At 36.4% G+C, this 14,889-nt stretch overlaps 1 protein-coding gene across 1 annotated transcript in view; it reads left to right on the top strand.

Annotated features, from left to right (window-relative positions):
* The first annotated feature begins 9,873 nt into the window (after positions 1–9,873).
* Positions 9,874–14,889, top strand: part of LOC146162591 (C3 and PZP-like alpha-2-macroglobulin domain-containing protein 8) — a 32,328-nt gene continuing 27,312 nt past the window's right edge. Inside the window, exons 1-2 of the mRNA XM_083384679.1 lie at positions 9,874–10,000; positions 13,501–13,678. Of these exons, the coding sequence (XP_083240805.1) occupies positions 9,927–10,000; positions 13,501–13,678 (252 nt within the window). The 5' untranslated portion in view covers positions 9,874–9,926. The remainder of the gene's footprint in view (positions 10,001–13,500; positions 13,679–14,889) is intronic.

Raw genomic sequence — 14,889 nt, 5'->3', positions numbered from 1 at the left:
TATGAAAAAAACATAAAATGATGTTTTTGCGTAAAGCGTAACATCAGGCTTCTTAACTGACAAAAACGCAAAAAAAAATGAAAATAGCTATTAACAATACAGTTTAAAATAATCTTAGAACCATGCTTTTTATGTTACGAATGGATAAAAGGTCAACAACGGACAGTGTTGGAACAGGCATAGATCCTAAAGTATAAAAATAATATAATTTTACCAACATATACCTATAGGTGACTTTTTTCTTTTCTAAACCAACTTTTTGCCCAATCACACTATTATTTTTATTAACATTTAGCGTCTTTTCTGGGAGTGGAACAACTCGACGGCTATTGTCCTCAACAACACTCTTTTCGTGATTGGGGCCAATTCGGTGTTTTCCCTCAACCTGGGTGCAAAATTTGGGGCTTGGGAGTCCAGGGCCCCAATGAAGACGGCCCGGACCCACACAGCGGCCGCCGTGGTTAATGGTAAGTGACTGGGATAGTTATAACTTGAAGATGTAAACAACACTATACTTAATACTGTTATTGTTTTGGTACACCGAAAGCCTTGCTTGTATCATTTAATTTTTGATCGACAGATTTAGTGAGACTGCGATGGCTATCGGTGTACTAATACGTAAGCCGTAATCGTGCTGAATCACAGTTGTTGAACACATATGCGTGTGTATTTTCTTTGAATGTATTTGTTTTACTCTCACTTTTGCCCCCTAATGTTTTGGGGGGACCCTGTGTTTAAAAATCATGTTAGTTTTTGCGAATCATTAACGCTGTTCGAGATAATCATACTTTTACCTTTTTTGGTTTACGTCTTTGGTTTGTTACATGTATATAATAGATGTAACCATAATCAACGAGAATGACTGCTGCTTGCTCGGAATAACACTCGTAACACCGTTTTTGTTTTCGTCCTATATTTGATGCCCTCTAATGTTTTGGGGGGCCCGAGTTCGAAAATCATTCTAATATTTGCGTATTATCGAAACTATTCCAGTACTGTTCACATTTTCCGATTACATCGGTGGTTTGTTACGTGGTTATATTGGATATGACCAGAACCAACGAGAATGAATTCTGCACGGACACTCTTGCCATTAGGGGAGTATAATTTAACCATCAATAGGTTCAGAAAAATACTCATTTTGTTCTTAGGCTTAAATAATTTAAATTTAAATGCTAAAACATCAATGGTGTTAATATATTATTTTTCCATAGGCAGAATTGGTTCGTATATTGAGAAATTTAAACATTCTAATATCTTGATTGCAGTCTTAAAAATAAATCAGATATCTAGTTGTTTGTAACCAATCTAATTACTATTAATCAACCTACAACGGCACAACCTCAGTATGCAAATTATCCTAATGTAATCAGTTTTCCACGTATCATATTTCCCAGGCAAGATCTACGTGTTGGGAGGAGTCGATATACACCACAAGCTTCTGTCCAATATAGAGGTTTACGATCCGACTATAAACGCATGGAACCATTGCGGGAAGCTAAAGAAAAGGAGGTTTGGGCACAGCGCCATTCAACACAACGGTAAATTTTTGTAACTATATTATATAAGAATGTCAAAGCCCATACAGAAGCATATAGCTTTTAAAACGTTTGAAATAAATCTTATGTCGAAAATGAATAAAAATATATTAAAAACGTTTCAAAGGCTACTTATACTCTGTATGGGCTTTGATATTCGTACTGTACGTCTTACTACAACTATGATGCTCCAAAGTTTGTAAATTTAGATTTTAACCTTTAAACCGGGGCTTTCCCAACATTTAGTCCAATTGGTGTACCTTGATACTATTTCAGGTGAACATAGGGACATTGTTTCATTTTCGTGACGCAATTATTAAATACAATACATAGAATTATGTATTGTTAATAACAATACATAGAATTATGCGTTTTCCCGCTGGTAATTTCCAATATAGACGCTCAGCATTATTTATAGTAAATTGCTAGTAAATACATTGTTTTTTTAGTATATTAGTAGTTGTGGGTTGCACAAACATATAGCAAGTTTGGGTGCAATGCTGCCGCTTGAGTATCAAGTTATTCCCATTATCGAAAATGCAGAAGTTACGTTCGTCGTACTAAAAAATGTCAACTGTAAACACTTACAGGTCATTAAATTACAGATTTCATGGCTTCAGTTATACTTAAACATGCTTTATTTGTTATCGATAGTTGTGTTACACATGCTTATACTGAGCCAGGCTTAACTTTTTAAGTAAGATTTTGTATACCTTTCTTAATGTGATCCGGTTTTCCAAAAATCTGTCCTCCAAATCAAAACGTTGCAAAAGCAAATATAAAAATAAAACCCATTTCTCTAAAAGTTAGCAAAGGATGTTAACCATCCTCATATGATTCAGGAAAAATCTTCTGTGTCGGGGGTGCAAACCCCTCGATCGAGTGCTTCGACCCCCATGACAGCAGCACTTGTGTCGTCACAAGGACACCCAACCGGAACGGATTCTGCGCGGTCATGTGTGACGGAACGATATACGACATCGGTATATTATGTTACTACGTTATAATATGGCAGTTAAATCGTTTGAAGTTATTTAACAAAAACTACAAAATGTTATTACAAGAAGCGATGTAATATTACTCGAATATCATAATTACTTTTTAATGAATTGCAAAGCCAAAAAGGTCGACTAGATCGAAATAATCTTGACCTTCAGTTAAAATGTAATAAATTTGCACGTTAACTGAAGACGTCTTAATCAAGATGATGTCGATCTACTCGACCTTGGCAATTCATTAATTATTGTTAAGCAACATTACAGATCAGTGCATGGTGTACCGAAATACTTATCTAGTTTTGCTTCAACTTTATTTTATTTATGTTTTATTGCAGGGAGAAAAGCAAAGCTAAGTACGGACAAGGGTGAGTTTAACACAATGCTTTACCTTATAGTGCTCTTCAACCGAGTATATACTGTATACCCAAGTGTATACTGGATCAAAGCTACATCAGCTAGAGTTCTATGTTGGATTTGTTTACTTTTTTTAATCATTAAAGTCAGGGTATTCTAACCTATGTGAAAGTGCTTTTCGGGCCAGAATTAACCACACAACTAATTATTTGCTCTTTTGCGGTTTGCAGTTCGTGAATTATTCTAAGTTATTAATAAGTAGATAATGGTATACAACGGGAAAAGTTAAAGAATACTGCCATATCTAGTTCTTTTCACGAACTTAGAAAAGTATTTCACAAACAATAGTGCTTTTACCTGGAAACTTACAAAGTTTAAGTCATTCTCGATTGCGATTCGAACTAGTAACCTTCGGAAAGCGCGTTTGTTTTCAGCCCACACTAACCTCGTTAAACTGCTGCATTATTTAAAAAAATGTTTTCCAGGTGGTTCTGTGAAGTCACAGACGATCCACTTCAACATCGATTGTTACGTCATAGGCTCGGGTTGTTGGTACAAAGCTGACGACCACAAAACCGAAAGGTCGCAGGGCTGCGCGTGCGCAGTGGGGAACAAGATATATCTCGTCGGCGGGTAAGTAAGGAAATTATCATATCATTAACATTCAGATAAAGCTTGTTGTTTAACAAAAATAACAAATTATAATATGAAATGTTTAAAAAAGTTTGAATTAGATAAAGTTCAAATTAGAACAAAGTTTAAGTGTCACTATCTACCACATTTTGCGAACTCATGTGTCAGTGCTCTTTGAAATGTGCTTTCGATTAAACTCAACCATATAAATCACAAATCAGGCATTAAAAACGAATTTAACTTTAACTATGTGCTGTTTGCATCCTACTTTTCTTGAATATTTTTTCAGTCCTGAAGTTAGGTCAAAAGGAAACCGAAACACGAGAAAAAAGCTTTAGGCTACTGCCATTGAAAGTAGATTGCCAAACATCCACATTCCACAATGCATGTGCGTCGATTGTTGGTTGACTGAAAGAATACCTAACTTTGAAAATTCTTTACAATCGATTTGTTACGCGGCGAATAATGCAGGGGGGCACTTCTATACACCACCAATAAGTCTTAGGCGAGTTGTTAGGCAAGAAAGGGTAGCTATAGAGCTAAAGAGTTGATGTATTTCTTTCCACATCAAGGATATTGCACAATCATTCCTCTAAAAACTATCATTTCTTTACAGATGGAGCAAAGTGACGTCATTGCAATACATCGAAGCCTATGACACGCAGCTGAACAACTGGAAAACAGTGGCAACAATGGACCACGGATTCGTCAAGCATGTTTGCGTGACGTGAGACATCCGTTACGTCACATATAAGTGACCAGAAACATACGCTAAACGAACGACGCACTGTGGTATATAGATCGAAAAGAAATGCGTTTTACATGATTTTAACTTTGCAATGTTGTAGGTTTGTTTGTCGTATTAGATTACATTGAAAAGTGCTTGAAAGCGGGAAAAATGCCTGAAAAACGCGGCGTCTGTTACGTTTCCAAAAATAATAATCAAAGGCGTTTTTTGCATTATTTTCTACCTTGTGTGCCATTAGATTTTATGTTGTTTGCCTAGAAATGACAGCACGAAAAAGTATATATTTGCAACTTCGTGGTATGTTTACTTGTACCGTTTATTGCGATGTCTGATATATTTAAGTAATTTCTTTCAACGGATTACTTTGGTAGAACACATTTTTTTTATTGTAATTAAGCGTTTTTTTAAGTCCGCCAAAGATTTCGTTTGTGGAAATAAAACTGTTGATGATTTTATGTAGCTTCTTCATTGATTTTTTAAGGTATAAGTGCACTTAAGTCACGTTTTTTTCAAATTACTTGACCTGACGGATGTTTATAATGGCTTTACTCTTAGGGGCTTAAATGAAATACATTTCGGTTAAATTGGGTTATTTAAGCCAATTATAAAATTAATTAGTTTCCAAAAATTATTATGGCAATGACTTGGACCGGAACTTGACTTCGTAACTATAAGATCTGGGACTTGACTTGCTGTTTTGAAAATATTGATAATGAGCTGACGTGGACTTACGTTGTTTTCCGAATGACTTGACTGGGACTTAAGTCATTTTAAAATGAATTGTTCACAACACTGTTTTTTGGTCACAGTACGACAACGTAAAAACCTTTCTTACATAGTTTACCGCAGTTGTGTGAAACTTTAAAAACGAATTATCCTCCGCTGACCTTATAGACCACGCGTGGAGTGGAAAAAAATGCCACCCACACCCTTATTTGTGTTTGCAACTCACAACTGTTCGAACAGAATTAAAGTAAGGCTGGCCTTGGATTGTTATGACCTTATATAATTTAATTTCTCCTGGAAGAGACCACTAGTACATGTAATAGATTGCCGAAACGGATAAGAGGCTAGGCATTTATTGAACAACGGAGCCCAAGGTCAATCCAAACTAAGCCCATAGCTTGTGTTTCATCTTGATGAAGCAAAGCAACCAAAAGGAGTGGCAAAGGTGTGCTTGCAGATTCATGACAGCCGTAATGCCGGCCTTTGAATTGTACATAAGGAGTGCTGGACGATTCCTTGCACGATCGATGAACTACATAGATAAAATCACCTCGAAATACTGTAACGTAAAACATGACTAATTTAACCCAAAACACGAATTTTTGATACATATGTAAATATAGCATGTATTGGATTGTATTCGGTATAGTAAGAAATTTAAGTTCGTATAATACTAAAGAATAAGGTTACATTTCCAAAGGTGGTAATGATTAAAAAAACAATTCGAAAACGTTTCGTAATACCCTGACTAGCTTATTTTTTTTATTTTTCATATCCTTAAAATTTCTCCTATGATTAGTTTCCCCCAAACAGCGTAGCTTATTTCCAAATGGATGCTATTTCGAAGTTTACAGGAAGCAAAATCAGCAAAATAAAACTGTCACATTAATCACGTGTTCTTCTAGGGTTTGAAGATAGAATAATATATATTTTAGGTTCCCAGCTCCACGCTTCACGAGTTGCCCTCTCAAAAAGTAACCGGATTTGATGTCAGGTTCGAAGGTTATATATAAGCGGCTTTATAGGTGGCCTGGGTCGAAGCACTTCAAATTTCCGTGCCCCTAAGAACACTGCGGGCGGCCGCATTGAAACTAGATACGGCCGACCAAGTAGCTTTGACAGTCTCTTCCGAGTGGAGAAGACCAAGCAAAACTCTGCATGGAGACTGTTTAACGTTGTTCTGGAAATTGGTTTTATGGTTTATAATGATTTTTTATTGTCCTAAATGTTATAAAAATCTGTGTCGCAGGAAAGCAAGGGCCGAACCAGGATTTTATTTTATGTTTTGGGGACATGGAAAATTTATGGATGACGTCACAAAGTTACAGATAACTGCGTTTATTTGGTTTGAATTGGCAAAACTTTAAATCTTAAAGGAAACTTGGCGTATTCGGCACAAAAAATATATTTACATTGTAAAAGATGGCCGAAAATATAGCTTAGTGAAGGGTCATGACCTGGTGCCCGTTTGGTTGCGCCCCTAACTAAAAATAGGTGTATTTTTTAATTATATTTTAAAACAATGTTGTCTTTGTTTATTTATTAAAACAAACTTACTTTTTGCTACGTGATCATTTTGACTTATGTAAACATGACAATTCACGAAAGGTCAAGCGCTTTACTAAATCAGACCACTTCTAGGAAAAAGCATGATAAGAGTTGGTATAATTCACGTTAATAGAATAATTCGTCGGTTCTTTTTTAGTGTGCAATGCAATTCATTTTGCTGTTTGCGGCTATTTTAAGATACAGATAATCGGCAACCCTGTCAGCATTTTATGTTGATTGTAGACAAGAATAACATCCTAATCTACTGCAGAGCCTTTGGCTATGGCGGTGCTCGAACTACATGCTAGTTATGCTATACGTTTCAAAATACCAAATCTCGACCAAAATAGAAAGAAAGCCACAGCGATTGTACTTATGTGACGGTTTCTATCTTCTGCGCGTAATGTATAATAATAAATCACAAGTCAATCGTTTTAGTCATTGACGTAACAGTTAGGTGTAGAGTGTAGAGAAAAACGTGATGGCTTGAACTTTGAATAATGCAACTGTTTATTACGATTTGTGACGTCATAACTACAAACAAACGTGGCAATTGTTAAACACTTGTAAGCCTACCGCAGAACTAGTTCGCAAGGTAAAACGAGCTAGTATTTTGCTCGAAAACCCAATCAGGAGAAACGTAAGACTCCGATTAGTATCTTTACCTGTCAAAGGAGAAAGTAGAAGGCGAAACCGTTCCACATGCGCTAAAGGGGCCTATTCTTTTTTGATAAGCCCAACGTCTTCAATCTTGATAAATCAGCGTTATGTAATTGACTGAAAGTAAGCATGTTACTAAAACGAACTTTGTTTAGTTTGTAGATAAGTCTGCATGTCTAAGAGAGATAAATTGCCTTGCGCTGTTTTGTCAATAATGCCCTATTTTACTTTGGTCGTTCTTTGACAAACCTTTGTTTTCATGAGTTAAACAATGCTCTTAAAAAGTTTGACGTAACCTTTTCAGTTTTTAATTATGATGAATTGCAAACTAAAGATATATCTGTAAATCAAAGGAGCAAATGTCTCACAAATTTTAAGCAACAACACACATTTTGTTTAAAAACAGAACAAATGGACGTTTGCCTAAACACGGTGTACCTGTAATTTTTCAACTCTTGGTTTGTTTACTTCTATTTCTTTACAGTCAACGATCTGACTTGCCCGATTGAGCGTACTGGTATACAACGGATGGGATTCTCAACAGCAAGTTCACCCAATGACCTTTAGGCTACGGTTCAATGACCTTAAGAAAACCTTTTTCAACAGAATCACACATAACCCAAAATAAACATTTAAGTTGTCGCTATTGAGGCTGGTTTACGTTCACGGTCGCGATTTTGTCGTTTCCGAATCCCCTTCAGAAGCCCAGCTGTGGTAACTTCTAAAATTATCCCTTCTGTCAGCTACTCAGCCAATGCAGCAACGATGGAAGACTTCCTGGAGTCGCAAAGCCAATAATTGCTGAGCACTGACAGCATTGAAGTCAAGTATGTCCAAACTAGATCCGTAAGGCGTTCAAGCAATTTACACGATCCCTGACAAGCTGTAATTATTGTTGCCTTAAGTCTTTGAGTCCCATAAACACTTGTTACTCTTTACAGTGGCACACCAGCTGTTCAGATGATACGAGACCCTCGAGTTGCTCACAATGCGCCATTGTTGCAAACCGCTGTGACATCACACACCTGTTGGAAAAGTCAATCCGGCGTGACGTTCTCTGCACAGCTCGAGAAGTGCTGTTTATGCAACGTTGTGACGTAACAATAAAGGTGGGTCTGTGCGGTTAAGTTAAGCAAAATTGTTTTTGGCGGATTTGGAAGTGATTTATGTGTGTTTTGCCTTTGATGTACAGCTTTCGGTGCGCGTTTTCTCAAAATGGATTCTTACGTCGGTCGACGCACGACTATCTGGTTGATGACTCACAATGACCTTTATCGCGCAAAAGACAACACTGCGCCTCAACTGATTGAAAACCGAAACGTTTCTAGATTCATAACGCTAAGTAATTTAAATTCGATTTTACAATTTTTTAGGCAATTTGTCCCCAATAAAATGACATATTTTTTTACACGCAAGGTCTAAAAAAACACACGAAAAAATATTTTACCTTTTTTGTCTGTTCTTTATGAGTAGCATTTGGTAAATTGTGCTTACCATTAAGAAGAATCGTATAGAACAGTATTGTAAATTTGATCTTTATCCTTTTTGTTTTTTTGTGCTTAATGAATTGACTGATTAAGTGAAACGAAGTGGCAGTTAATTTTCCTTTAAATGTAAGGCATAAAAACCACACGGTTAAATTCTTAAATATATATCATTAGTCTGCTCCTTTTTAAACAGCGTTTCTTACTATTTTACACGGCCTTCCAATTGGGTGTTTCTGAATCAACAAAGGACCTAAAAAAAAAAAAAATTTATGAAAAACAGTAATAATACTAAGGCAGTGATTTTTTTTCCACTCATGTTTTCAAAAGAACGTCTGGCCCCACCAGATCAATCTTATGTCATTATAATATGTGTTTGGTCTGACTAATTCTGAATAGGTAAATCAGTTCACACTGTTTAATGATTAATCTGTATTGAAATGTTGACAAGCTTCCACACAACAGTGCTTCGACAAGTTAAAGTAGAAAATAAAATATATACGTTGTCTAGCTGCACGTTATTAAAACATTTAGGCCCGACGTTTAAAACCAAGGATTTAAGGTTTAAATCAATGAAGTGTTGTTCGCAATAAGAACACACCAGAATAAATTTACATATGTTGAGCGGACACGGTAAAATTTTCTCATGGACCCAAGTTTGAAAAACGCACTTATGACACAACGAATGGGTAAACTAAGTTTGGTACTTTTTTTCATATAAGATAAAACTTGTCTATAGTCAAAACCGAAAACAATGCAATGCAAGCGTTACTGAAAAACACATACTTTGTATCACTCTACGCCTACATGAATGACACTACGTTTAAACCATTGCTCGATAATAAATTCCACTAAACAAATTTATTTCGAAAACGAACGAAAAATAAAGTCTAAAAAATCAACCCTTGCATCGCAACCAGAAACTCGTCAGCTTAGCCGTGCGCACTAATAAGCGTGGGAACTCGAGAGCCTACGTCCCATTTAACTATTACGTCACAATGCTGGGCGGCGAGCGAAGCGCGAACTTTCACAACACGGGAGTCGCTGGTTATGTGCATGAAGCCGTCGCCCGGAGCCAGATTTTTTTTCTCGCTCGCGTCACAAAGTGCCGATTGATGCGTAACAATTGAGCAAGGATTGAGCAAAAAGCAACGACCGCTGCCCGGAACAAGTCAGTTAGCGGCGGACGAGCTACCAAGAGGATCTCAAAATTTAAAAGACTCGGATTTTGTACGCCATGGAAATAGGCTTGAGATTTTTCTGCGTCGTCGCCATTTCGCTTTGGAATATTGCGCAAGGATTTTCTGAAAGGTAAGATATTTTGCTAGCCTCATTTTTTAAAGTTATTTTGCGAGTCTTATTTTTTGCGTATTGGGGGTGACGCGAAATTGCTCCAAACTTAAGGAATAAGGAAATCGGCAGATAAAGCATCATTTGCTTGTGATTGTGGGGTGCGAGAAAGAAAATTAGGAGGTTTATTATAGGTGTATAGGAGTAGTTGTTAATCTTCCAATGTTTGTTTCCTCACAACAGGAACACTCGGCACCCATGGTACCTGCAAATCGAGAAAAAAAGTATTTATTTATCGTTTTATTCGTAACCTAACTTAACAAGCCAAAAAAAGAAACATAGTTTGGGAACACTATATTCTGCAATGTAGCTAGATAATAAATTGAAAAGTCAAACATGTCGAGTAGATCGAGATTATCTTGATTAAGACGTTTTGATACGAGCTTGTATCATCGTTTGGGAAAACATTTGCATTTTGCACGAGGTCCCCTAGGTTTGCAGCATTTCAAGTTCATGTTACAAATGTTAACCGGGTCGTATTTTAGGCGATGCAGCTTCACAATGTTTCAAATCGCCGGAAAACCGGGGTTTGATAACCTTCTCCAGTTTCGAAACCAAAGAGGGCCGGAGCGTCTTTGCAGCCTCTTTAAGCGGTCTATGTTCCGTAATGCGAGTCGAACCTAGCAAAGGCGAAATTAGTTTTCGATATTTTTAGGACAGTTTCCTTCAGAACGTTTCAGGGAGCTCAAGTTCATATCTATTTGAGCGGTATCGGGTTTTGTTCTTTATTGCAACTGATTTGTTGCATCTAAACGGGCATAGCTCATTTATCTATAATAGTGGTTCTTAACATTTTGATGTCGTTACCGAATCAACTAATTCCACAAATCAGTTAATTATCACGCAGCACTAGAAGACCTAGAAATTTGCTTTTAAAGAAACATTAAAGATTTAAACCAGCGGTTTTCAACCAGTGGGACATGGCCCAATTGGGCCATAAGAACATTTCAAGTGGGCCACAGACCAATTTAAAAAAGCTAGATTTAGTTTCATTTGTGTCATTATATTTAATTTTACAGGAATAATGTCTTGGGGAGGATTAAAAAGGAATGTAAATTTATTGTTCAGCCGCAAGTATCTCACTAATGCACGGTGGAATAAATAATCTGTTTTGAAATATGTTCTGCTGTGTTTTGTTCTAAACCTATTTTACAGTTTTTTCTTTCATAAAATTTACTGGGCCACATAATTTTTTGGCCACGTAATTTGCCACGAAAGAAAAAAGGTTGAGTAACACTGATTTAAACCATCAGAAGGCTGAATACCACTTTTTCAGCCGCTAAAAGAGCACATCATATCGTTTTCAAAATTATTGCTCACATATTGCTAAATAACTTCTTTGGGGTTATTTATCCACAGGTTAAGTACCACTCGTTTGTGAACTCCTGGCGCATATTCGGGCTCACCTTACCCCGATAGAAATCAAATCGGTTTAAATTCCCGCTTTTGCTCGATTATTTCCGTTTCCGTAATTTACCAGCGACCCATCAAACAGACAAAGGCAAGTTTAAGCAACTGCTCTTCCAGGAATCTGGCGATAAAATCTACTCAAAACGCGAGATCGTATCTTGGCCGCCGCTCTTTCGCCTTCAAAGGCCCGGCGGCGCCCTGGTAGGCCAATTGCGCCCGAAATGGCGGCGCCGATGCGGCCAATCGCGCCTGGGTGGCACACTTCAACCACTTCCGCCTGAATGACAATTGCTTTGTTGTCGTCAGATAATCAACGCGTTCCTGAAGTCGTTAACACAAGCAGGTTACGTCATATGGAAAGCGTTTTGCGTTGTACTTTGCCACAAATCATGTAAAATATTACATTTTTGCGGTCAAACTTCACAACTTTGGTACAAAATTTGGTTAAAAATCCTCCAGATTAAACATGTTTTTTTATAATGTAATTACTCATTCAGGCGAGTACTGTATGTGTGAATTCAGAATATGATAACCTTTTTCCCTGTAATAGATGGGCTAATTATGTAGTAGTATATTTTTTGTCTTTAACATAACCCCCAGTTTTCCATCAATTATAAACAAACACTGCATTGGAAAATCGTTTAGCAGTTAAATTTAAAAGGATGCAAAGTATTGGGGTGGTTAGATCACAAAAGTGTAAGAAATTACTATTTCAAGGTCGTTCCCGTAAGTTTAAAAACAAAAGTGGTAATAGATGAATAAATACGTTATATTTTTGTTGTAAAAGTGCAAATAGGTTGATCAGGTGTCTGGTTTGCTTTAATTAACTGAAGGCCTAAACTAGATTCTCATTATGAAACTTTAAACTGAATATAAATCTTTTCGATTTAATATTTGCAACCGTTTAAATATCCAAGCCCGCGTCGTTCCAAAACGAAAACTCCGAAACTGTGATGGAATGGGATTTTTGTAGGTGAATTAAGGTTAACTAGTCGTAGTGCTGATTTTGCTGTTTTCAAATCACGAAAAACATTCAAATAAAATACTTCAACCTATTGTTGTCCGATGAAGTCATGCCTTTAACGCAAACGAAGACAGAGTTTTTTGTCGGAAATTGATCTTCTGACGACAAACCTAGTATTGACGCCTTCGGCAGCTCTTGGCGCTCCAAAACTTCCGCCCCGTGGTGACAAACGATTTGTTGACCAATGCGGCGCGAATATGACGCTCGTTGTAGCCATTGCGCAATTGGAATTGGTTTTAATTACGAATTCGGAAACGGGAATAACGTGGGCAAAGTATGGCCGTGTGGAAAACTGAGTTAATTGCACTACTGTTAAATCGGCGTTATTTGCAATATGTAAAAGTTTGAAATATCATACTGTCTATCGAAAGTCATTAAGTGATTACTATTGCGTAATTTTTTCTGGTTATTACGTCAAAAATTTTCAGTGTTACGCGTAGTGACGTGGTAGTAAGAGTATTTCGAAAATGAAAGTAGTCTTTTAACACCCAAATTTTAAAAAGAATCCGAAATGACTGTTTTCTTGACACCAGTTTTGATTGTGGTAGCGTCGGTTTTCAATGACGTTATTTACTTTCGGTTTGTCTTTATCGCATCCGAATAAGTTGCTTAAAAGTTTCCGAATTTTTTTCAAAAATTGAACCAAATCCACCTATACCTTTGGTTCTTATTGATGCTTTTCCTACGATGTACAATATTTTCAGCTTTATTGCTGAATTTGTGTTCAAACAATGTAAAGATTTTTTTTTTAATTTAGAATAGGCTACTATATATGCAAGTGCGCGAAAAGCAAACCTAATGGGTTTGCTGATCATTTGCGCAGTTGCACAGTGCGCATCTTAGAGGGAACACTGCTTGTTATTGTATGTCTTACTTTTGGGGGGAAAGTCAGTATCGCCGAAAACACAATTGAGTTGAAAACTTAATAAGCAGAACACTTCTGTTTCTTAAAAAAATAAAAAAAATCTATATACCAAATTTGATTTTCACTTGAAATATTCCAACCTTTATCCTTGTTTTTATGCAGCGGTTACATTATTACGTCACCATCGGTGTTCCGGTCGGGCGTTGATCACGTCGTGAACGTGAGAATATTTAATCACGATGAACCGGTGAGGGTGAACGTGAAACTGATCGACCTCCGTGAGAACATGATCGCCAGTATGTCTGAGGAGATCATGGGATCTGGATCGCTCTCACTAAGGGTGAGTGGACAATTAATGTGTAACAAATAGATTATTTTCTTCCTATACAGTGGTTTTTAAACTATGGGGTTTGCCAAATTTGGACAACCAGATTTATTTTTCCAATTTAGAATTGAATTAGATCATTTTAATTTTTCTCAATTAGATTTAAATTAGATTAAAACAGCCGAATTCCTAAAATAACGAGTTTCAACTAGAATTACATTTGATTATTCACAATCAATTTCATTTAAATCGCGTTTTATTCTAATCAGAACGTGAATGATCAATATGTGTGTGCTATTTTTTATACTCACGACTTTAAGAGTTATATTACAACTAGTTTCAGAGATTAGCCACATTATGCTCTAATTCATGAAATTAGAAAAGTGGAATTATCTAGTTGTCCAAGTCTGGGGTCCGGTGACCCATCGGGGTCCGTAAAAAAGTTTTGGAATACGAAAAACTCATTACTTTATGAAATAAATTACCTGGAGAAAAACCTTCTAATTAGAAATCAAAAGACAAGAAACGCATTTATTACAGCTTGTGTAGGTTAAGCAATTTATATGTGAGTATTTCTGAATGTTATAGTATTGCTCTAAAATGCCTTAATTTTTCCTGTTTTAAAAATGGGGCCGTAAATTATTTTAAAACAGCGGTCCGCAAGTGAAAAAGTTTGATAACCACTGACTCAAAAATCGCGACAAATTTTAAAACATTCTAGATGTTACTTCAATAAGATGGTTGTCGTTTCATGGCGAAATCCTGTAATATTCAGTGAATTGTGACAAAATCCTGTAATATTCAGTGAATTGTGAATTTTTATGCAATCGTTAACTAGTCAAATTTCCCGAAACACTTCTTGTAAACCGATATGTGTAATATAGTGCAAGTCATTGTAATTAACAAAACACGTAAAAATAAAAAATAAAATCTTTTGGGGCATATTTATACCTATGTATATTTATTTTGCGGCTTACTGCAATCTCAAATCATTGTATTCCAAATTGTCAGATTTTTTTTCCACTTCCTTAAACAGAAAAAACAACAAACATCCCAAAAATGACAGTGTTCTAGAAATATGGTGGAAATTGGCCACTTATCGCCGTATTTTTCTTCATATGAAATAGACCAAACGCGTCATACTCTTGTAGCTGATTGAGAAATGCTTCAATGTGCGATTGAATCACTCAATTAAGGAATTATATACGGCGTGAAAGTATTAAGTA

Source organism: Ascidiella aspersa, chromosome 3 (assembly GCF_963924565.1).
Source record: "Ascidiella aspersa chromosome 3, kaAscAspe10.2, whole genome shotgun sequence".
Classification (NCBI taxonomy): domain Eukaryota; kingdom Metazoa; phylum Chordata; class Ascidiacea; order Phlebobranchia; family Ascidiidae; genus Ascidiella; species Ascidiella aspersa.
Note: the sequence above shows the minus strand (reverse complement) of the source record. Positions and strands in the feature narration are given on the sequence as shown.